The 25,931-nt window shown below is 44.9% G+C and overlaps 1 protein-coding gene across 1 annotated transcript in view; it reads left to right on the plus strand.

The window, feature by feature from the left end:
• Positions 1 to 25,931, plus strand: part of HAAO (3-hydroxyanthranilate 3,4-dioxygenase) — a 374,111-nt gene that overhangs the window by 317,137 nt on the left and 31,043 nt on the right. The window contains exon 6 of the mRNA XM_086925914.1: positions 24,194 to 24,276. Within this exon, the coding sequence (XP_086782040.1) occupies positions 24,194 to 24,276 (83 nt within the window). The remainder of the gene's footprint in view (positions 1 to 24,193; positions 24,277 to 25,931) is intronic.

Genomic DNA, 25,931 nt, shown 5'->3' on the forward strand with positions numbered 1-25,931 from the left:
CCCATTCAAGGCACCTGCAATCCAGTTCTATTTTGACACCTCATCTCCACTATCAATGCCAAAAACCTCATGAACCTAGGGTGCTACTACCTTTATTTTTTTTACACCCGATCCCCTCCCAACTGTAATTTCCAAATCCTCAAATTTAGTGGTCATATTTTCACCCTCATGGACATTTGATCCTATCCCTTGCCAAAAATTAGAAGTTTTGAAACGCTGCAACAGAGTACCCTGGGATGCGGGCAGACAATAACATCTATTCCTCTTTTCCTAAAGCCATCCACATTTGCTAACACGAGGGAAGACACCACCCCTGATGAAAAGATTGCTTTGGTGACATGAGGTTTGTGCCTCCAATCTAAAAAGGACTAGTTCGATATCTTTAGAGGAAATTTACTTTAGATCCTCTATTTCCGATAGGATTCCAAGTAGGGCCCTTCTATTCAGTGCCATTGGCTCGGCATCAAAAAGAGGGATAAAAATTAAAGCATTATTCACATGTCCAGTACCTAGCTCTAGGGGCCTCAATACATCCGTATCGTAAGGGCTCCTCGTGAAATCAGTGGATTTACCCCCTTTATTGTTGTTAACCGATGTAGACATATTACGACTAACTCCCCCACCATTACTTACATCAGGCTTCATGAAAATCGGAGCGGGACCCACTGAATCACATGCGGTCCCACTTAGTTCTGTACTCGGGCTGGTACAAAGATTTTTATATTATCCTCCGCTGCTCCTATGCTGCTCTCCAGATTAGAATCCCTTCTTTTCCTGGCCTCACCCAACCCATTTTAATTCTGGGAGATACTAGCCCTACTAGTCAAACTAATTGCTGGGGTATGTTATCTTGCTCCTCAGCTATAGTCGAATTCATCCTCTGTTTAGCTACCGTTGATGTGTTATTTTCATCATCAGGAGCGAAATTAGAATGATCGGATAGTACTAAGCTTTGGAACCGCAGCTTTCTCTGCTTACGTTTTGGGAACCGGCGATTTTTCCACTTCTTTTTCCTCCTACACTGGTTTTTAACACTTCCCTCGCTTACTAATAAATGTCCCCCCCCCCCCACAGATGCTTCTAAAATTTTAATTATTTCAGATGATCCATGAGGTTTGGGTTTATTGCACTTGCTCATGTTAAAGATTGGGAAAACACGCACTGTATCTATCACTGGAAAGCCTTTTACATTTACACTTTTCCCCTCAGTGGGGTCCATTGTAGAGTCATTAACAGTAGTTTGGGATGGGCTTGGAGTTAGATTTCTTCCAGGCATCAAACATCCAACGTCCACCAACTGATTATTTGGTTCCTCTAACCCTAGGCCATTAGCAGCTTCATGAATACTGCCATTAATTTGACAAAGATTATTAAGTATAGGGGAGGAACACTTTGTACATACTTGGCTATGTTGTTTAAGATCTAAAACCCCTCCCAAAATGGGCGTTAAGACTTTGAGGATATGATCCGAGTTAAAGGCACTCTTCTCCAGCAGGGACAGAATTGCAGCTAAAAAAAATTCCAATTTAGTGAATGTATACGTTAGCCCCCCTGATACTGCAATCTCATTTTTTGACAATGAAAACGCAGAATTCTCTACCTGGATATCAGGGGGCATCGTTAAATCATGAAAATATGATGTCAAAGAGAATTTAGTAGGAGTACTGCTATACATAATTGGCATGTGTAAGTGAGTTCCTGCTTGGGGAGACAATATTTCCTTATTCGGATGGGGGTCTATAACCAGATATTGAGCACCTGATATTTCTAACTGCTTCAGTCGTTCTGCGTTCTTTTCCAGTTGAATGGCAATATCCGGAAGAGTGAGGTCTTCTGATTTTGCCTGCCCATTAAGTTCACTATGGACTTTCTGACGTTCACTTTTAGGAGAAAAATCGCTTCTTTTTATTGATGATGAGCAGTCTGGTAAACTCCTTTGAGATACACTTACATTGTCATGTACTTTTTCAAAAGGGGTTATCAAATCTGCTAGTGGAGAAAGAAGGGTGACGTCCTCACTTTCGCCGCCCTTACTCTGCGTGGGAACTGCCACCTCTTTCCTAGATAGGGCCAATTCCATCTCCAAACCCGAATTTTTTTCCACCCCTTCTTGATATGATACAACAGCTTGACTTACGATAGAAGGGGGATGCTACATTGCCTACATCCCCATTAGGTTTCTGTATTATTATTACAGGAAAGAGGGCTTCTGGTCTTATTAAATGGCTATCTACTCCATTCTCAGCTATTATTTCGGAGTCCATTATCACCTCCATTGAATTATCCTCATTTCCCACAGCTCCAAGATCTTCGTTGTTTTCCGCTGTTGCGCTCTTAAACCTTTCTTCCCTTTTTAGAGAACATTGATGTATTGATGGGTATGATTTTAAAAGTGATAGATGAGCACCAATTCTACGTCTACGGATTAATTATTGAGGTTTTGGGGGACTCCACGAATTCTTGTCACTCTTATCACTATGGTTAATGGCTTCTAGAGGATTTACAGATTTTACTTTAGACTGGGAACACAGTTTTACCATGGCAAAAGAGGTTATCACCACTTAAACTTGAGGTTCCTCCAGCTAAAGATGTGACAAGGCTAACAGGAGAGAGCAATTCATTCGCTCCAAGAAAAAGGATAACTGAATAATAACTGAAAGAAGAGAAATACTGCCTCAGGAAAGATTTTACGTGGCGTTATATCCGACACAGAGTATTCCTCAGATAGCACCCAGATACCTCCGAAGACCCCCACGGCTCTTCACATTACACCCTACCCGAGGCCTGGGCGATTCAGCGGTAGCCCAATCAGTGCTGCACGCCGACCCCCGTCTGGCAACTGGGGCTATGGTGACTATGATGACCGTGGAAGATTTCTCGGGTCGAAATGACCACTCGGAGATTAGAAATAAAACCAACACACACCACCCTAAATATTGTACAGGACTTATATCAAGATTGTATCTGAAATTAGTCAATAGTTACTCCCAGTGTCCAAAACAGTCAAGGCAAGGACGCCTGAGACACCAAAGTCCAAGTTCAAGGTTTAAGGACCAAAATCCAAGGTCCACAGGTCCACGATCCACAATCCACACGGACGATCAAAAAGAAGATATAGAACTGATGCAAACCACTGCAGAACCACTGACACAGGTCCACGGCAGACCTGAGGTGATCAAGGCAAGTCACCAGCCGCAGCACAATATAGCACAGTGGGGATAGCACTGAGAAGGCGAGTGAGGAATGAGGTCTCTCGGGTCTCTCTTCACCCAACGTGGACCGCAGCCTGCTGGCCAAGCACCGCAGGCTTGCCTCGGGTCGCACTTCACCCGACGCGGTCCGCCAACCGCTGGGCAAGCACCCGCCAAGCTTCCGCTGCTGCAACGGGGGGGGTGGGGGTTTAACGTATTTACAGGGGTTGCGGATTGTGAGTTGCGGAGAAACAGATTACGGGCGAAGATTTTTCTTGATGAGCCCGCTACACTCCACACCGCTGCTACTGCCGCTCACAAGCTCCTCCTCCTACTAACCGGAACCCAATACTCCAGTCCAATCATCCAATCATCCAATTATTTTTTACCCAATTTTAATCAATAAGTGGGTGAATGACTTCTGAGGAGATGGAGGTTTGCTGTATGCTGTATAGTAGTTAGTAGGATTTTCAAACTTATATTTTACTTTAAGAAGGCTGTTAATGGCTCGTTATCAAATCTAAGCTTTTCTCAGCTCCCGAGTCACAGGTCACAACTGTCAGCATTAGAAAAGTGAAGTCAGGAGATAATCTGAGGTCGGGGTCGGGTTACCACGGCATGGCAAGACGACACTCGTGGCACCCACAGTACTTACGGCACTCGTGCCCCCCCCCGGCAACTCGTTGCAGCTCCTGATCTCCTGCGGCGCTCTTGAAGCTATTCTACTCTTCCGCAGTGTTTGCAGCTCCGGCACTGCCCGAGGCACTCGCGACCCCCGCCTTCACTCTCGCATCCGCCTTCGCCTTCACTCGCCGACGCCTACAATCACGGCAACCACAGCACTATGACACAAGCACTTTCACCCACGAACAAAGCTCGCCCTCATTGCTCGGGGGAACGGGGGCCTGGTGTTAGGTGCTGGGTAGAGCAAAGTCCCACTTAGACTTGCCGCGGCACCACTGCTGACACGGCCGCCGCCGCCTCTTCTCTTTGATCAGCTCGCTCTGGCAACTGGTAGGTCAGAAGGACACAGCTCTCAATCAGCCGCTCTCGAATCAGCCGCCACCGACGCTGCCCCGACTTTCACTACCAGCTGCTCCCAACACAGCACAGCACGGCTCGGTCCTTGGCCCTCAGGCGTGCAGGTATCTCGGCGCCATTTCTAAGTTTCCTCAGTTTCTCACAATGTCGGGTCCCGGAGGCTCTCGGCTCGGCACTCGGAACTCAGCGCCGCCACAGACTTCCTCTGACTCCCTCTGACTTTAGGTAATGTCGGCGCTGACGGGCCGCTGCTCCTCCTTGCCTCCCTGCCTCCCTGCTGCTGCCTCGGCTGCGGGAGCGGAGCGGTGCGGCCCCGGAGCAATGTGGTATGGCCCAGTGCTGTGGGGGGAACTAGCGGAGAACCAGCGGAGTCAGTTGCTAACTGCCGGTTGATGGCTGCGGCTGTGACTCCCGGTCCCTGTTTCCCTGGCTCCCGGCGTCCCACACCCGGCTCTCTGCGAACACTTTCAGCTGTTGCTGCTCAGCGGCCTCTGCGGTCTCTGCCTTGCGCTTTGCTCCTTTTCAGAAAATTCAATTAACGAAAAAGAGTCAGAAACAGGTATTACTCATTCTCGAAGATAACATTCATCAGCTGGGACACAGTCCCATTTTTCCTGTCCAGGTCTCATCACTAAAATGGTATTGTCTTTGCCAACGGCTATAATTTCCGCCTGTTTAGGGGGTTGATTGGGCGATTGCACCCACACTCTGGCTCCTGGATTTTTATCAGTTGAGCCAAAACCTCCTTCTCCAAGTACAGTTACCAGCGTTGGGGCCGTCCCTTTTTGCAACACTCCACTGAAGACAGGCATTATGAGAAATTGAGCAAAACGGTCTGCAGTCCATATAGGCAAATCTGAGTGACCACTATTCAAGAGGATGACTTTAATCTCTCCCTGATAGTCATGATTGATGATACCTCCTAAGACCTGGATACCCTTCAGGGCCAAACCAGAACGGGGGCCAATCCATCCGAAATGTCTGGACGGCATTTGAATACCCAATCCGGTCTCAATGAGAACAATATCATGGCATTTCAATAAAACAGGTCTTAATAGCATGAAAATCAAGTCCAGCAGATCCAGGTGTAGCTCTATGAGGAGCCAAAGCACCAAGAGTGATTTCCCAATACATAACAGTACTTTTAGCTGTGTGAGATTGAACATTTACAGGGGGTATTAACATTCTAATCAAGGGGGTTTCAGAATTGAAAAGAGGGTGATTATTCAAAATCAATAAAGCATCATTCAGATGGTCTCTCCAATTACGCAAAGAGCCATCAGACCGTTTGCGCAACTGGTCTTTCAGCAATACATGTATCCGCTCAATCAAACCTGCAGCTTGTGGGTAATAGGGTACATGAAAAATCCATTCAATGTTATGCAGAGCACAATATTCTTGCATCAATCTACCTTTAAAATGTGATCTGTTGTCTGATTTGACCTGTAATGGGGTACCGTAGTACAATGTAAGCAAATCCAAAGTTTTGATCGTATTTAATTGGGTAGCATGTTTATAAGGGGCAGCAAGTAAATTGCCAGAAAAGGAATCCACTACAGTGCATATGTATTGACAATTCTTATTCATGGGCAAATGGACCCACATAATCTATTTGCCAAATCTGTGCAGGCGACTTACCTCGGTGTAACTGACCTCTCACTATTTGGGCAACTTCTTGTTGCCGAGAATACTGACAAATGGGGCATTGCAAAAAAACAGTTTTGGTAACATCTAATGGAATGCATATTCCTCTATCTGCAGCCCACCTGCTAGTAATTTTCTCTCCAAAGTGTCTTGCTTTTTGGTGCACCCACCTCGCCAGACCCATGATATTGGAATCTTGCATATCCACCTCCGCCTCAGAGATCTTAGACTTTTCATCTGCAATAACGTTTAAAAGACTATCAATGGAATCTATAGAAGTGTGAGCATCAACATGAAAGACTGTAACACTACTTTGGGATAACAAACTCCGAATCTCTTTCCACAATTCTTTACCCCACAACTCCTTCAAGTTAATTTTCCAATCGAGATTATACCATGTAGGGAGCCACACTGCCAAACTATTTGCAATTGACCAAGAATCGGTATAAAGATGACAAGTACCTGGCAGTTCTTGTTTCAGGCTTGATAAACAGCATACACTTCAGCGAATTGACTACTCTTTCCTACACCAGTGGTACTCAACAACTTCTTTGTGACAGGGTTGTACGAGACTGCATTCCAATGCCTCTTTGCTCCTATGTACCTCACCGAACCATCCATAAACCATACATGTATTCTATCCTCCACGGAGAGATCACTAAATGGGTTACCCCACCGTACAGGGGATTCCAGTACTACAGGTACGAAGCAATCACTTTCCATCTCTTCGATTGGCGCCTGCGCCACCTGCGCTACCTGCGCCACCTGCTGATGCAACATCGCAGTTCCCTTAGGACCCACACGAGCCCTGTCCTGTATGTACCATTTCCACATGATGATACTAGCTTCTTGTGCGTGTCCAGTTCTATAAGTTTTAGGGGAGCTTACCACCCACTGCATAATAGGAATCTCAGGTCTTAAAGCTACATCGTGCCCTAGCCTTAGCTGTTCTGTATCCACCAAAGCCCAATAACATGCAAGTAGCTGTTTCTCAAAGGGTGTATAACGCTCACCAGCATCAGGTAATTTCTTGGTCTAAAAACTTAAAGGTACTTTCATTCTGCCTTGTTTATACCACAAACTCCAATTTGCATAAGAACATTGCACAGTCACGTTTAAATCGACAGCACCATCGCCCACTGGCCACAAATCTAAAGCATGTTGAATCGCCTCTTTCGCCAGCTCAAACTCGGTCTGCTGTGCCTCACCCCACTCAAACACATGCTTTTTACGTGTAACCTTGTACAAGGGGGGCCAAAATCTGACTCAAATGGGGGACCTGTTGTCTCCAGAATCCAAACAAACCAATAAAAATCTGGGTTTCTTTCTTATTCCGGGGTACAGCAAACTCTTTAATTTTCCGCTTCACTTGTGGAATCGCTTCTCGATTTCCCTCATGCCATTGTGTACCTAGGAATTTCACACTCTGCGATGGACCTTGCGATTTGTCAGGATTAATTTCCCATCATCTACTTTGCAAATGAGTTACAATTTGATCTAGCTGACATTGGACTTGTTCCTGTGTTTCACCTTGAATCATAATATCATCAATATAATGACAAATCTGTACTTCTGAGCTCAAAGGTACTTAATCTAAATGCTCCGGCACCAGCCGGTGACAGATCGTTGGACTATGTAAATAGCCCTGGGGCAAACTTCGAAATGTGATTTGTCTGCGATTCCACGTAAAACTGAATTGTTCCTGACATTCGGGGACAATGGGAATGGAAAAGAAAGCATGAGCAATATCAATAGTTGCATACCATGTTTCTGGGTGTCTTTGAACTTTTTCTATTAAAGTAATAATATCGGGCGCAGCAACGGTCAAAGAAGGTGTATGCTTGTTCAATTCGCGATAATCAACTGTCATACGCCAAGAATTATCACTTCTGCACACGGGCCACACAGGATTGTTCAAAGCAGAAGTAATCGGAATTACAACCCTGGCATCCATCAGATCTTGGTAGTAGCACTGATTTCATCATGCTCACCTGGGATTCGATACTGTTTCATTGAAATAACTTTGGTCGCTTGGGGCAATTTCACAGGAGGAATTTTTAAACGTCCTACTCTCACAGGTTTAGTTGAAATATAATTCTTTAAACCAAACTGATAATAACCATCACTCAAATGTAAGGTCATTCCTTTCAAAATGTCAATACCAATTATGTATTCAGAAAGGGGCACCACTAGCACACTATATTCTCTTTTTGGTATTTTCCCTATTCTCAGCTGGACGTTCGTTTGCACTGCTGGGGTCTATTTACCACCCAATCCGGTGATAGTAAAATACTGTCCTTTAAACTTCTTGGGATTCCAATAGATCAAAGTGGCCTACGCGTCTGTATCTACCAATGCCCGGGCCCGTTGCACATTACGATGCCTCCCAAAAATTTCTATGTCTACCTTTGGTCTATAATCTTTAAGAGCCCAATTTTGTACCGTAGCTTGACCTATTTCCTAGTCAGTTTTGCCTTTGTCAGACGCCCAAGACAGATCGGGATACAGACTCTCATATCGTTTGGGTAAAATCTCTTGCTTGTACACTCTCTCATCATAAAATGGGTTCTTTCCGCTTCGATAGGATTGTGACCTACGATCGGGATGTTTTTCTCGTTCATCTCTCACTCTCCACTCTGGAGATTTACCTCTTTCGTCTCTATCTTTATGTTCAATATATTCCTCTCTCCCTCTCTCTCTCTCTCTCGAAATGTCCTAAACTTGGGATATACTTCTCTCTCTCGTCTATCTTGATAATCCCAGAATTCATCTTTTCTCCCTCTATGGCGATCTTTGTCACCACATCCATCTGAATCTCTTCGGTCATGATCTCATTTGTTAACTCTCCTGCTCCCTTTCTTCCTATCTAGACCTCGCTTTCGAAACATATCCCATAACTTAGCAGTAGCCAATCCGTCAATCTCTGCCACACCCATCCCATCCTTAAGTAGGACAAGAAACATATCTCGTCTACTCAGTCGGTTATTGTCTGTACGAACTTCGGATCTAGATGGTCTGTCTGCCTTCATCCATTCTCCTAGCTCACCTAACTCGCGAACCTCTTCGATCACCTCAGCCAATGAATTTCCTGTTTGATTAATTAACAATGTCATCATCACCTGCTTATAAGCAGGGGGAGCAGTATGAATGATCTTGTTTCTTACAGAAGTATTAAGCACTCCCTCCATTAATCTGTGTGCAACATCTAAGAAAATAAAGGTTTTCATCACCTCCTCTTTCAATCTCTGTGTTGCGTCTCTCAGTGTATACCATGGTTTTTCATTTACTGGCCAGTATGATTAAGTTGGATATTTATGACTACAGCCAGCCACAGCCAGTTGCAACAAACTAATTTGCTTGTCACCCTCATAACGTCTGAAATGTTCTTGAACAGTTGGGTCTGTGCTTAACGTGCAGAACTTCACTGCATCGCCACGGTCTAACATTATGCCTGCAGCACCCAAATCAAAAATTTTAACCATCCAAGTAAGTAAACTCTCACCAGATTTCTGCCGAAACCTGTCTAAAATGTAATTGATTTCTTGTTGCATAAAGTCCTCTATGCTATCAAGAGGTATTCCATGAGGATGGTTAGGACCACCCTGCAATTTTCTTTGATGAATCGGTTGCGCCTGCACTTTCCTGCGCACTTCTGTTTTGTCTTCACTTTGACCTTTAACAGACTCTGCTCTGTTATTTTCCTCCTCACCTGATCCTGAAAACTCTGAAAAGTCCCAAATATTTCCATCCCACTTTTCAGGATCCCAATCAAGTCCTGCCTTTGCAATAGCTAGACGTACCTTCCTGGTGTTAACTCTGCCTCGTCTATGTCTGTACTTGTATTTAGCGATACGCACTGCAGCTTTTTCTGCAACACTCTGATAAGTTTCCAACATTCTGAGAGCAATTTGTTCTGACATCTCAACAGCGTATTCGCATTTTTCACTTCTACATACTGCTCTTCCAATTCTTTACACTCACGTTGTATTTTCACAAATTTTTCATGCACTAATCTATAAGCATTTATCAAAATCCATTCTCTTTGTCCTAATATAGGAAGCTCCTCTCCCCTCTCTAACGGCACTTTCTGTAAGCATGATACTACCTGAGCCGGTTCAGCCTCAAGCAAACACGAGTTCCAATTTTCACTCAAACCCGTCGAATTAGCCCACTCATGAGCCAATACTCCATATGGAGTTGATTCCCATCCAGGAATCTCTACAGGTAATTGAAATTCAGTCTTTGTTTTCCTAGAAAACATAATGTACCTTTTCTTTAAAATTCAATTCCGCAATTGTCACGACGCCAAAAAGTTATCGATTTTCCCTGCACACTTTCCACCCGACGATCCTGTGAGTCACGCCGCCAAGATGTAATGACCTGAAAATCCAATATTTCTGCCTAGAAGCTCTAGGCTTCTGCCAACTATTAGGACATTATGTGCACAATCCCTTCCCAGAATGTTAAAAAAACACCACGCTTTTAGAATACCTGTCTGAGAAAGGAATAATACTAACAACTAGAGACACTAAAGCTACTATAGATCATAGCTCTGAGGGTATGTATAGCAACCTTCCGGTGAATCAACGCCCATATGCACGAGCAACACACCCTGGTGCGAATCAACAACGCACCCTGGTGCGAATTAGCAACGCCTTATGACGAACAACGCACATCTACGTGAGCAACGCACCCTGGTACGAATTAACAAGGCCTTCGGATGAACAACGCGCATCTACGCGAGCAACGCACCCTGGTGCGAATTAGCAACACCCCCTGGTGTGGGTTCAACCTTGTCGGGTGGTGCCTCTCTCTAGACACCTTCCCTACACCCTGGCGGAGGGTCAACTTTGTCGGGCGAGAATCTCTCTTTGGGATTCCCTACTGCAACCGGGTGCAGTTCTCAACCTTGTCAGAGCGGTGTCCCCCTCTAGACACCTTCCTTCACCCTGTTGCAGGATCAATACTCACCCTTGCAACTAGGCTGGGGTTCAGGAATCAGAATCAAATTTACATTTCCCAATTTAGCAGTGTTACAACCTCCGTCTTCAACAATTACCTGCAAGAAGGGTAACTTACCATCCTTCTATGCGACAGCACTTGGCACAAGAAAGATTCTAACCTCCCATTCCAAAGAACACAGACAAATTATGATCTGGGGTCTATTTATTATACAATGATCACAAAATGACAAGGAAAAAAATAACTAATGCTCTTTATTACACAATGATAGAATGACAAGGAAATAAATAACTAATGAGCAATCACCAACACATACATACATATAGGAAGCTGAAAAGGAAAAGTGGTTAAGCATAAACAGGTATAATGAAAACATTCTTAGAACACCTCACCATATTATTAGGCATCTGTGCGCTGAGAAGGGTCCAACTCTCTGTCCCTCTCTGGTTGGGTCAGGACTCTCTGTTCCACAAACACAACTGCACGTCTGCCCCGTGAAGTTTCACCAGACCATCAAAGCCGCCAGACCATCATCTCACAGACCATCAATTCATCTCACCCTCACTTGGACCCGCTTTCACTAATATAGAACCTAGCCCTTTTCTCGAAGCTTCTGGAAGAACCCGCCTACCTCTCTCATGGGATTCCTGTACCTCCTCTTACCAGGTCCACAACAGCAGCTGGTGAAGCGTTTGTTATGGCTCCGGCGCGGAGAGAGCCCATTCCTCCGATAAGAGACGTGCCGTGCTGGTTCACTACTAGCGAATAACACGTTATAAATCAAATATCGCCTATCACCTAAAGAGACTCAGCAAGATGGTGTCAGAAAAGAACATGACTTCGCTCGAGAACAGGCCTTTAGGCCCGAAAAGGAGCAAAAACGGTGTATAAGACAGCAAAGGTCAAAGTCTATAGGCAAGCCCTGCAAGTAAGTGGAATAAGAGTCGAAACTACATCACGTACTGAGATGGTGGTGGGCAATAGTCATAATCAAGCCAATCAGTACCGGGATCCCAGTCATTACAATCACTAAAATAACAACAAAACTATTAACATAATTAATAATCAATGACATATCTTATGAACAGTAAAAACTTAAGATTCTAATTTAATTAACTATAATTAAATTACCTTCCGACTCAATTCCCTTACACTCCCAACAACCAGCTACTACATTGTGAATTACTAATTATATTCATATAAAATTAAATTACATAGCATGCACTGCATTGCCAAATGCAATGCAGTGTGCGCAACGAAATTAGTTTTATTTATTTATATGTTTACTTACCTGTATTTGGCCATATTTGTAAGTTTACTACCCCCAATCCTGCATCTCCCCCACCCCACATCACCGCCCGGCAGCACTCCCACCACCGACCGCTACTGCTGCTATTTACAATTCAAAATTATATCTCAAAAATTGTATTTCTGAGCTCATTATCATACTGTTTTGAGTGAGCAATTCGCCATAGCAAAGATTCCGAAAAAATATAAAAAAACGTATAAATCATATTTCTAAACACTAGGAGCACATATTGCTAACTGAATATCTTAAGATCATAATCAATAACAGGCTAAAGGGAGGTTCACAGCCCGCATGGATGTCCAACTTTTCATCTGTATTCAGACCCCGTGGAACCTTCGTTTGCAGATCAATAATGTATCTTGATTCTAATCTGCGGAGGCGGAGTTCTCTATTTCCCCTTCTTTCATTGGGTGGAATGTGATCAATACAAAAATATCATAGATGATTTCTATTAATGGAGTGCGATTGGGCAATGAGCCCTTGGAATGCGATAAGTCGGATCCTTTCTCTCAAAAGCTTGAGCATGTTCAAGGATGTGTTTCTTGGTGGGATGGATTGTACTTCCTATATACAAAAGGTTACATGGGCAGGAAAAGCAGTATACACAGTATGGAGTGTTACAAGTGAGAAACGTATTTATTTTTCTCACATTGTTCGACCCAGGTATTTTATAGGTTGATATTTACCTGCTGTGTTTGCACACCTTACAATATGTGCAGGGGTAAAAAACAGTCAGATCACTTATACGTGGATTCTTTTTGCTGCTGTTCAGGTGGCTTTGGGTTAGGCTGTTCCTTAGTGATTTACTTCTCCTATAGGTGATTTTAGGATAGTTAGATAAGTTCCTCCTTATTATTGAGACAGTTTTCAAAATATGCCAGTTACATAATATCATTGTGGAAATATTTTGACCTTTGGCAGAAAAAGTCATGATTAATCTGAACTCTGGGTCATCTGGATTTTCTGTCCCTTAGTAGTAGCTTCCTAGGAATTCTGTCAACTCTTTTCAGGGCTGATTGCAATTTGTTCTCTGAGTATCCTTGTCTCTTAAATCTCTGAGAGCTCTAAGGCCGATCTTTCAACATCTGACTGTCTGGTACAATTCCTTTTTAATCTTAGAAATTCTTCATAGGGTATTCTTTTATTTAGAGGTGCCGGATTACTGCTACTAGCCTCTAAAATTGGTTTTACAGCTGTTGGTTTACGGAAAAGGGAGTACAAATGGTATCATCTGCTATAAATACTTTTAGATCTAAAAAGTTCACTTCTGTGGCACTTATGTCCCCACTAAAGTGTAGATTCACCTCATTATTATTAAGGATAGCAATGTATTCTTCTGCCTCCTGTTTTGATCCTTTCCATTAGATAAACTGGTAATCTATATAGCGGTGTCACCCTACTATACAGGAAACCCATTTTTGGTGATTATCCTCCGAGGCAACCTGCTTCTCTCACCAGCCCACAGATAAATGTGCGTAGCTGGAGGCAAAGCAGGTTCCCATGGCCATACCTTTCAGTTGTATTGACAATTGTTGTTGGAAAAGAAACATTTTGTTATAGAGGCAACATTTTGAAAATTCGATCAACATTTGGATATGTTCAGCTAGGTGTAGAGATCCGCCCTTTAGAAAGTATTCAATTGCCTCAATGCCATGAGTATGGTCTATACTTGTGTATAAACTTGTTATATCCAAGACTATCATCAGCATGTCCGGTTCCCAACTGATATTGGAGATAATTCAAAATAAGTCAGTAGTATCTGGGACATGGGACGACCATGTCTTCACGAGGGTGGCCAGAAAAACATCATCAAATTGAGATAAATGCTCGGTCAGGCTACCAATAGGTGAAATAATTGGGTGGTCCGGGGGTTTGCTTGCATACATATGAATTCTTGGCAAATGATAAAATGTTGGTAAAATTGGATATGCACAATTCAAAAAGCTTGTACCCTCATTATCAAGCATCCCACGAGTAGACCACTTTCGTATCAGTTCATGATGATCATTGATACTCTCAATATATCTCTCTATCATGATTTTAACATAATTTGTTGTGTCGGACAATTGGCGCAATGCCTCCATAACGTAATAGTCTCTATTCAGCAGGACAATGTTGCCCCCCTTATCTAATGGTTTGCATACAATTATTGTGTCTTCTTGAATTCTCTTAATTGCCTTCCTTTGTTCATCAGAGAAATTAGAATTTATGTGATTTCCTCTTGTTCATTTTGATTTTTTCATTCTCAGTTGTTGCAGTTCGAGTGTCACTGCTTCTTCAAAAGCATCAATAGTATCAATTGGGGATGAACGTAGATTTCAGCTTGAGGCCTGATTTCACATGTTTTTGGTTAATCCCAAAGCTTTAAATCTCCTGTGTCTCTGAGACAGATGCCTCATCTGCTAATATCCGTAAAAAGTCTAGGTCATCAGCCGTTAATTCATCCATCCTCGTTTGCATGATTTTTGAGGATAACATTTGTGATACATTTAGTGCGCATTGTAATTTGAAAAAGTTTTACAATTTTAGTTTCCGTGTGAGCAAAAAAAGGTCAATCCGTGATTGTGTATATTCAAACTTTTGTGTGGGGCAAAACGTGAGTCCCTTTTTTAATGTTCATTTGTCAGTTTTTTATTGTTTCCTAGGCATCAGGTGTATAATTGTTAGTTCATCAATATCTCTTACTTCTTGGTACCCCTCTTGCTTCTTGTCTGTGAGGCAATACCCGCACTTGCTGAAGCCTCCTCGTCTTGTTTTTCTCTTCTTTGTTGGTTTCTCTGTTCTGGGGATTTGCCTAGTTCTACCCTCTGCCAGGTGTGTCACATTAATTTAAATTCCTTGTTACAAAGGGAACGTGAAGGGGTCTGTTCTGACCCTTCCTCTCCTGATTGTTCAGCATCAGTCATAATATCTGATTCTGATGTTTTTTGTTTTCAAATCCAGCTGCCAGCAATGAGTTCCCTGATCCATTTCGCCATATGAAAAGCCATGATCACAGCTGAGCGAGTTTACGATGCACTTTAATCACAATAAGCATGTGACCACAGGATAATTCCAATATTCCCACAATGCACCATAATGTCAATATGTTAGAAATGGGGTAACCAATTCTACGGGGTAGCATGGTACAGAGCGGGCAGGCCATACTCCTGAGGACATGTGTGAAGCATCCACGCAGTACGCACAGACGACACACCAGGCACAGCACAAAAAGAGACACAACACCAGTTTTGGTTAAAAAGGAATAACTCTAGTATTGCGTCCAATTTGCAAAGGCACACACAGTAATCACAATGTTGCACAAACTAGCGCCAGGACAGTATATACACAGGGATTATTTACACGGGTGAGGGAAAAAGAAGAAAAAAGTAAGTCCATTAGTTTCCAGGCTGAAATAAATAGAGCGTTATCAATTGACATGAAACATCAGCGCAATCATTTGCCCTAAAACCTCGTAGCAGGACGTCCAGCACTAACATCAGTCATAGACTTAAATCCAGGGGCAGGAAACACAGTGCATATAAACAAAGAGAAATGGCATAGAATATCAGTAGGCCTATAACGGCAGGTATTCAGCATAGGAATAAAACATTAGGCATAGCACACATTAGGATCTGCATTAGCGTCTCCTGCAAAAAGGAACATTAAGCACCCAGCATTACCCTTAGGCATCAACATTAGGCAGGAATCCATCAACATAAACCCCAGGGGCATCTCACATGTTTGCATGGACCCGGAGTCTCTTTCCTAAACACAACCCCATAGGCACATAGGCATCAACAGGGGGTAGGCGGGCAACCATTAGCATAAACACGTGGGCTACCTGGGCGTCACAAGGGCATATTCAGCACAGGTACACAGTGGGCTCAGAAACATTAGCATAAATTGTCATTAACATCGGGCACCACGGTATAGGCTGAACACAGGAGCCTAATACAACATCTGGCAACTTGTCATTGGGGAAGCATACGTAAACCACTCCTGTAAAACACAGGCAACATTGCATGGTTCAGGCATAGCACCCACATTGGCCTAAGCAGGTGCAGTAAAAGAACACAGCACTTCATGGGTCATTCTGAGATGGAACATTATACCCAGGCTCAGGGATGGATCATTGGAGCTCATGAGCCCTTACTTGTATGGCCCTTCCAGAACAGGAACACAATTGGCATAACACCCTCCCCTATCCAGGGGTCACTATAAGCACAACACTTCAGTTATTACCATTAACGCCCTGCTCACAGGCCTGAGTTCCTTGTCCCTGGGCTCTAGGCCTTCAGCAGCCTAACAGGGGCCAACGGGCCCAATCACAGTCTCTGGTGGAGGAGGGGGGGTCACAGGGCTGCCTCATGAAATTTGCAGGCTTCCCCGCAGCCCACCTACTCCAACGATTCTGCCCCCTCCCCTGGGGTGCATCTGTACGGCCGATTCCCACGCCGGATCCCACCACGAGTCCCTGGGGCTTCAGGTGCAGACAACGCACCTCGACCAGCCCCCGCCAGTTGAATCCCCCAGCCCCACTCACCGTGCTCTCCGGGGCTCTGCTCCTTTTCTCGGCAGGATGGCCGGCAGGCGTGGGGCTTCCCTTTCCCACCGGTAGCCCAGCGGTCAGTTCGCAGCACCTTCTCGGAGGAGGTGGGGTAGGCTCCCGCTCCCCTTGGGCTTCCTCTGGCCCTGTTCCGGTCGCGCAGGCAGTCCCCCCATGTCACGGCTGATCTCCTGGCTCCTCCGGCCGGCGGGGTAGGCTCCCACTTGGAGTCTTCCTGCTTCCTCCACGGCGGGGCGGGTCTTTCGGCGGCCTCCCGGCCAGGCAACCAATCGGTGCACGGCATTTAGGGGGTGCGGCCGATGATGCGGCCAGCACCCAGGTTGCCGGGCGACACTTCCCGGCGCACCTCAGGCCTGGCACGGCCTTACCAACAACCACGGCGGCCCACCCTTGGCGTCCCAATGTGGGGAAGGCAGCCACTGCAGGTTAAAGACGATCGGAGGCGGCCATCACGCAGCCTCCTGTCAGATTATCACCCAACCTGCCCGACACAGCAGAAGCGAGGATAAGCCCAATCCCCTACCCTCACTCCGACCGCGGTTCGCTAAGTCTGTAACAGCGAACCTGCTATCTGAGCACAGGGAGAGGGTGGGAAAAAACAAAAGAGGGAGGGAAGACCCAATGAACCTCGTCCGGTATCTGCCTGCTCAATTCTCACAATGGAATATAGACTGACTTCAGTGATCTACATAAGGTGACAAAAAGACAAGAACAAAGGAGCAACATGAAACTCCAAATAGTCAGTCTCTCATAGAATATGAATAAAAAATAAACCAACACCGTATCTATCTTACCGGTAATATTCTGGAATCCGTCTTTTATCTTAGTCTTGTGATATGTAGGCAAATAGGCAACAGGTACCAATATGAAAAACAAAACAAGGACTCCCAAAAAAGGAACAAAAGGGGAAAAAAGTCAGTCGACATAAAAAACCACTTGACAGAATGCTATGTATAGCCAAAGATCCTCTGATAAACCAAAAACCCGAAATAATGTGGCCACTAAAATGAAATGCCTAAAAAACGCTGGAAGAACGCTAACTCAGTGAAAGTGTCCAAAATACACACAACGAGAGAGCGGCTACTCAAGTCCAGGAAATGCCGCTCCCGGAATTCACTGCTGCCGCTTCTGTACTCAGCCGCATACGGAAGGTTATGGAAGTAGATTATCCAGCATCTCCTCTCTTCACAAGGACACAAAAAGAAGGCACAGTTCCTCAAAGAAGAACGACTGGGCCGCAGGGATCAGCCCGAACACAGCATTGCAAAGTCTGCAGTCCCGACAGTCGAAATCGAAATCGGATAATTGAAGGTACAAAATCCAGAGCACACTCGGAGACAAGGAAGGGAACCCACTCTAGATGACAATATGACCGAAAAAAGAAACCAAGCAAGGAATCCCGGTACATGCTCCAATATAAGGCACTCTGATAGGGAGGAGCCATACCAGCTTATACTGTGTAGAATGATACATGTTTATAGAGAGAGGACAGGAGGAGAAGGAGGTAGGAAAAACCCAGCTATTTCTCAACACCTCCCTACTTTTCAGCTCCCGGACCGCTGCGATGAATTCCGGCCATCAAACTCCTCCGCTTCAAGGCGCTTGCACGCAGACACAGTCTCAGCGCCCACCCATGGGTCTCCGGGCGGTGATCGTGAGTTGCTCCTTGCGCGGGGTAGTCTCCTGTCAGTTTCAGATGGCACAAAAAGGCAGCATTATACGGGGTGGGCACCCGTTTCCTCACTCTCTCCTCTGGCAACCCCCAGGCAGCAGCGGTGATCTTGGACAGCACACACCCGGGGTAGGCACCCACTTATATTTATATTAGCACCAGGAGCAGCATCTTCAGCAATAGTGCTTCACCAGCACAGCGCTTGATTTAACACAACGTGGGGACATACCAGCAGCCCCTTCCACGTAGCGATTAGGCAGGTCGGCCTCAGCTCCTCTTCTTTGGGGCTTGAGATATAGCGCTTGACAGGTTCAGTTCCCCTTGGCACAGACCTTAGGGGATTGCCCAATTCTTTTAACACAGTGCTTAGGGGGGCATACAATCCCAGTAGCAAGCCTCATGGGCCTCAGGGTAATGCTTCTCACCTCCTGGGGGGGTTCAGTCCAAGGTGCTCCTTCCTTTCCAGGTACTTTTAGGTACAGCACTTGCGTGGCGCAAGGTCCCAGTAGCCTCAGAGATCTAGGCTGGCATTCCTTCCTCAGGGGCCAAGGGGCAGAGCAGCAGGGCCTACTGGGCCAGGTCAGCAGTTAGTGGGAACTCATCAAAACAGGGCGGTAGGCTTTCACCATCCTCCACTGTAGCGTAGCCCTCCTCCTATACAGCAGCCTGAACTTCTTCAGTGGGGCTTCCACTAGCCCTGGGGACAGCAGAGGGGTTTTAGTTAGGTGCAGGGTCCAGCACACAGGCCCAAGTGGCGGTATCCCCTGGCAGCAGGTCGCCTCACGTTCCTGTCCCTGCTCTGTCTCAGCACATGGTGGCACAGCCCCCTTATTTATATCCCCCTCACCCCACCTCCCAGACAGTGCCAGAGGCTTCTGGAATTCTCAGGGGAACTAGTTCTAACTGGTTCAGGGGGAGGAGTAGAGCACCCTGGGTGCCAGGCTTTCCCTCCAAACACATAGCCTTGGTATCCATTTTAAAAATTAGCAGTTCACCAGGGTACATTTTCCTGATGGGGGATTGACAAGTGCTCACACCATTGCATTACATGTAACATGTCGTCTCACACCACACATGGCCTATACAGTAATCTTTACCATGGGGGAGACATCCTAAACAGGGGGGTGAAAAGCAAAAAATTTGGGGGAAAAGGGACCAAGTCCAACACAATGTAATATTGAAGACAGTGACTTTCAATTATTATGCTTGATATCCTCAAAATCGCACAGTCTTCTGCTTGTACATGTGTAAAAATGTAAGAGTCATTCATATTTTCAAAATTATATTCTCTATATTGCTCCACTCCTGCTGCCATGTACAATCCATATTTCTTTAAAATGCACAGTTCTGTTCAAGTTGGCAGGAAGCAAAAATTCTCTTCCTCTCCCTCTCTCACCTCCAAGAATCATTATCATGAAAATCCTTGTAATCTCACGCAGGCAGGCAGGACATGCTCCCCAATTCAAGTCCAACCAAAATCTCTCCATGCCTGTTTTGAAGTCGCCCTGCAGGGATGGTGGCTCCCATCACTTGGAGAGTTTTTTGTTGGATATATATAGATGTATATAGTCAATGTATATATAGTCAATGAAAGCGATTTCTAATACAACTATATTGAACTAAACAATAGTGAATATGATAATATTAAAACTAATACTATATATGAGAGAAAAAAACAATATACTTATGTGAGATATTCCGTTTCACAATGTTTTGGTAGGGCTGATATTTTTGACACAATGTTCATGTCACACAATATTTTCCTTCAGTATTTGTGCCTTTCGACCTGTAGTAGCCATCTTAGAACTGGTTTATAAAGCCATTAAAATTTAAAGATACAGACAGGTGGATTTCTTGAAATGGTCAAATAATTATTTTAAGTCGGCCAGCCACCGAAAGGTCAGTGAGGACCAAAAATGTGAACAGATAAGTAAAAACCAAAGGGTTAAGGAGCCAAGATGTTGGGTGGGATGTGACAAGGTGGCGAAGGGGCAGATGGGAAAGGAGAAAAGAGAGATAAAGAGGGAAAGAAAATAGTCCCTCTCATGGACTGAAAACAAGCAAGGTCTGACAACAGCTGTAGGATATATAATTGTGAATGACATGAGTTTTCATTTTTTTTCTAAACCAGTGGGCTGATTTGCAAAACACAAACTGTGATTAAGATGTGAAGCGTAGGGGTGGGCAGCTGGTACAGCGAGAGGCAAACTGGCTCACATGGTTTCTTGATAGAGATTCACATACGTGTGTGTAGCAGCATATGCCACCTACTAAACTATGAAAGGAAGTGAATTAGAATTTTACATTTTTCCTTCTAAAGTCAGAATTCTGAACAGCTAGTGACATAGAAGAAAAACATGTTGCTGTCTTTAATGTAATAGAAATCGCACACTGAGTGCTAAAAAGTCATAGTCTGGGTCAAAGGTGATATTAAGAAGGCATTTCTTCATAACAAATCTCAACTTCTGTCACGTGGCCCATAGTGACATTGTCGTTATTCATTAAGTTAGCATGAGCACGTTGCAGCTTGAGTGCTGCTTTTGTGCATGTTACTACACGTCTTTTATTTTTGAAATATTTCAATGACTCTTTTCACATGAGAACTCATCACTGTGTTCACTTTCTGCGTGTTCTTGGGATTTTTACTGAACATTCTGTGCAAGGTCAAACAACATTATACAGAGCAGAGAGCTGAGAGGATCTGCAGGCACAGCTGGCTGCTTGTGATGCCATGCTGTTGGTCCCGCCCAACTGCTGAGCTATTGTCATGCCTCCCTGCCATTCTTGCAGAAGTTGATCACCCTCCAGGATCCTGGCCATGGAATTCCCTCAAATAAGATGGCTCATGCATGGTGAAGTTCATGTGGCAGCATCCTACAAGAGGATATTTAAATAAGAATGTAAAAGTATTATCCAGTGAGGGAATCCCTATATTTAAGCTAGCAGTTGCATCCTCATGCTGATACAATGACCATCTTGTCTTAGGGGTTTACTCTTCAAATGTAATGTGTTTCTGAATACTATAAAAAAACGCATAGTGAACTTCATCACTAAGTATCCTCTGTGCTTCTTTCTGCCACCCTTCCTTGGAATAAGAAGGACTGCGTGTCAGCAATGCTACAGTATTTGCATGTTTGTAAGGGACTATTTTTGTCCTCATCACAATGCATATTGTAATGGTGATAATGTAAACATCCGAAAAATAAAGTGGGCTGACTGAAACATGAAGGATATCTCCTCAATATCTATCTCATGTGCAGGCTTTGCAAGGTGGCGTACTCCTCAGATCTTCCTCGGGTATTTACTCAACTTTTTGATTAAATAATTAATTGTGGGTTTATATAGCGCTAGGAATCGACTCCTGCAGGAGTATCTCCACGCTTTGACCGCTGGGGAACCCGTCCTGGCTCACCCTGAGAGATGGTCCCTAATGGGTATCCCTAAGGTGCGACCAAGCATCCCTGGCGTCTGGGGGGGCCGTTGTGAAGATGAGGCAAGCTAATGCCCAGAGTTGCCGAGTGTGGTCCCTGACTGGAGTAGGCACCGAGGCGAGAATTATCGAGCCCGCTGACCATGGTCCACGACCCTGCCGCGTCGGGAATCGAACCCTGGTCCCGGGCCGTCCTCTGCTTACGGGTCTGCCGCCTCTAACCAGTGAGCCACACCACTTCACTTTGCTAAGGTTGGGAGAACAACTCATAATTGCAGTGGAGACGTGCTTCTATCACGTACCTAGGGTACCGGTGTTGGGGACATCCTTCACATTTGAGGGGCTTTGCAAGGTGTGTATGCTTCGGTCGTGTCAGTTCCTGACACACATGATGCTTCAGGCGGTGAAAGGTAGTGTTTGAGGTGACCCGGTGGTTGAGCCGCTGCCAGCACTCTTTTCCATATACTGCTGATGTGGAGTTTCACGAGACACAGGATCACAATATGCACAGAGTATTGGGTCATAAGGTGGAACTGGTACTGCATGGCCACTGGTCCTGATGGAGGCAGGACTTACAGATCGACCTGCCAGGTAAGGATTGGTCCCAAATCCTGAGCCGCATCCCTCAGGTTTAAAGAAATGCACACCTTAAAGTTTAAGGACGATGGACTTAATTAAGGTGAATAGTTTAAGGCTTAAACTATTCACCTTAATTAAGTCCATCGTACTTATTTGACCCAAATATGGCTGTCTAGGATGTTCGGCACCGCTTCAGATAAATGTCTCAGGTACGACTTCGACTACACAGACTTTTATCACCTGATGTGGTGATGCTCCACATTGTGGTCATTTTGGATCGAAGTCTGAGATTATCTCACATACATAACGAGCAGACGCCACATTAAGAACCCAAAGATAAGCTTCCTGGGCCTTATGCCCCACTCCAAGATGGCCAAGGCAAGGAGCAAGTTAATCGACCTGGCTCTCGCATTAGAGAAACAAGCGATTATGACGAATGGAAGAGTGGCTTCTCCATCTCCCATACCTGCATATAGATTTGACATCTATTGGTGGCTTTGTGCTGAAGGCGATGTGATACAACTGGAAAACAATGCCAGAGCACTAGACACAGATCTACAGCTGTGTGACTGTCCTTCCCAACTTTCACAGCATTACTAAGCACACACTCTTTCTGTGGCAACTGTTAGACACTGTACTACTCTTTCCTAAGGTGCCCATTACTGGTGATGCTCCGTTGTGCCTTCCACACCACTAGTAGGGCTGCTTGGCCGCCTTTCCCATGCTGGAAGATTTTTATTTTCATCATGTTCTACTGTAACCCACATAGCATGTAAAGCAGTATGTTATGCGTTATTCATCTGTGCACAACATGACATGGGCCTTGGTAGCCCTGTTTGCTATGTATCATGGTTGATAAATGTATGCACTACACACGGTGGTTGAATATGTACTAAATGGCAGAACAGCACCCAGCTTATGTGTTATTTAGAAACTATTGCTCTTCACTCACATTGGATTAGAGCAGCCTGGGAATGCAGTTCTCCAAGGGCGTTAAGTGGTAGTACCAGATGTAGTGACCTGCTGGTCACTGTTCTAGTCTTTGCTGTGCCAGCCACTCCCCGAGGGCTGGCTTACACTCCACCCCTCACCCATCCAACACAGGAGTCACAGCTCAAGTGACCCTGGTAATAAAAGGGCTGGGCGCACGGGACATGGGCAGGTACCAATGACTATATTCCAGTGTCTGTGTCCTTATTCTATATAGATGGGGGCCTAGGGCTCCAACACAATACAGCCTAGGGTTGTGGAAGCCATGTTAGTCACTCACTTCCTATTTTAATGGCAAGCCCCAAGTCCTAGTCTGCAATGGCGTAACAAGCCCCGGGAGGCCCCATCTGGTACTTTGCATGGACGTCGGTCCCCTGGCCTGATAGCTACTGGCTGCATCCATAGCTTGGGGGACCTCCTCCATATACTTTGTGGGGGGCTGAAGTTTCGGCACACCACTGCTTGTCTGTCCCGTTGCAAGGGTGGGAAGAGTGCCTTGTCAGATTCCGATTTTAAAAATAAGGGCATTCCAAACTACGTACACAAAACTATGATAATGCTTATTTGCAACAAAAAAAAACACTATTTAAATATGTACCAGCTACTGCACCATAGTGCGTAGGGTATGATATATTACAGGGTACAGTAGCCCACAAAAAACATATCAAATGCAAAATATCACACCATAAAGTATGCCATATGAGGGAAGCTGTACGTAAATGTTTTTGATTAAGTTTGTAAAGCCCCACACAGTACTAGTATCAGTGGGCTTGGAAAAAATACTTTTTAAAATCTAGTAATTTGAGCTGACTTCCTGTCATTCTAGGAGGGCGAATCCATTGTGACTGTTAATGGTAAATCCCAGACACTGATGGCGAATGACAGTCTTCTCATTCCGGAGGAATCACTGTGAGTATGGAGGACATTTTAGGCAAAAGCTTACATTTTTACCAGATTAAATATAGCATATTGTCAGTATTAACATTCCTATGTCTATTGATAGGTGCAAGTTGAATGTGCTCAATTTCCAGTAGGCTTAACTACCTGAAAACCTGTTTCCTCTCACACAAAATTGTATCCTCCTTAAGTGCATTGCTGAGGTTGGGCAGTTAGCTATCTAGTTGTCTGTATATTATTGGCTGAGTTCTGTACGGTGACTGGCCTGTCATTGCCCGCAACAGACTTTTCACTCACCTCAGCTGAGCCGGACGGTGGACCTTTTGTATTAGTACTCGTCCGACCGACCCTGCATGCATCTCTGCCTCTGCTCTGCCATGACTGTGCACTGGCCCCTCCAGTTAAAGCCGGTATTTGCACGCATGATCGAGGGAGGCACCAAAGGCGGGCATTAGCAAAGTAATCAAACGTAACTACCGCGCTTGCCCTGCCTTTGCGCCCAGAGACAGTAAAAGGATACACTGTTAAGTACATTCACGTGACCTCTCCATGTCACGTGAATGCCAATCCACTGGCTGCGCGGTACTGGCCCGTTGAGGCAGCGTTTATAATTTATTTGGGTACACTGACTGATAGTAGTATCAGTCAGTGTACCCAAATAAATTATAAACGCTGCCTCAACGGGCCAGTACCACACGGCCGCGGCCGCCCTCAAAATAGTGCCGCCTGGGGCGGACCGCCCCCCTCGCCCCCCCCTAGCTACGCTGGTGTGACTGGGTCATTTATGATTTAGGGGCATATGTATAAAGCCCTTTTCACGTTTGCAAACAGGCCGATTCTCAGAATCGGACCGTTTGCAAACGGGAAAAGGCCTTTTGGGATGTATCATCCCAATAGGGCATCACAAAATAGGGAATCGCAAAATTTGTGATTCCCTATTTTGAGAAAGCATTTAAGGAATCACAAATTGCGATTCCTTAAATGCGATGTAACAAGCACCCAAGTTGTGTGATTTCTCCTTAAGAAATCGCAAATTACGCCCAACTTTAAGTTTGTGATATTTTGCGATTTCTTTGAAAAATGCACTTTTTGGCATTTTTCAAAGTGCCATGTGGCGCACATACATGCCCTTAGGGCATGTATGTGCGCCACATGCGCACACATGCTCATTTCAGGGGTGCAACAGGGTGTACTTATGACACCCTTGCACCCTTGAAATTATTCTTAATTTGCGATTCTCTAATTACGAATCGCACATCGAGAATGTCTTCCCATTCATTCCTATGGGCCCATAGGAATGAATGGGAAATTATTCCTTAATTGCAATTCGCAATTTGCAAATCACAATTAAGGAATGCCAAGGAATCGCTAACTATTTGCAAATTTTTTATTACATCTCGTTTGCGATTCTCAAATAGCGATTCTCAAAAAATCGCTATTTGAGAATTGCAAATAGAGTATTTGATACATATGCCCTTTAGTCACTTGTTATAATCTGTAGTGTGTGTGTGCTTGCAGGGCCTACCGCGAGCATAGCACAGTTGCAGCAGCCAGGGAAAAAGCACTGAAACACTGGATACAGAGTAAAGACTTCACCCTAAGTGGTTGGCAGACCTACTATTTTTACCTGAGGCTCACCCAGCCGTGGGGTTTGTTGCACCCGTGGG

Source organism: Lissotriton vulgaris, chromosome 6 (genome assembly GCF_964263255.1).
Source record: "Lissotriton vulgaris chromosome 6, aLisVul1.2, whole genome shotgun sequence".
In the NCBI taxonomy this organism is placed as follows: Eukaryota; Metazoa; Chordata; class Amphibia; order Caudata; family Salamandridae; genus Lissotriton; species Lissotriton vulgaris.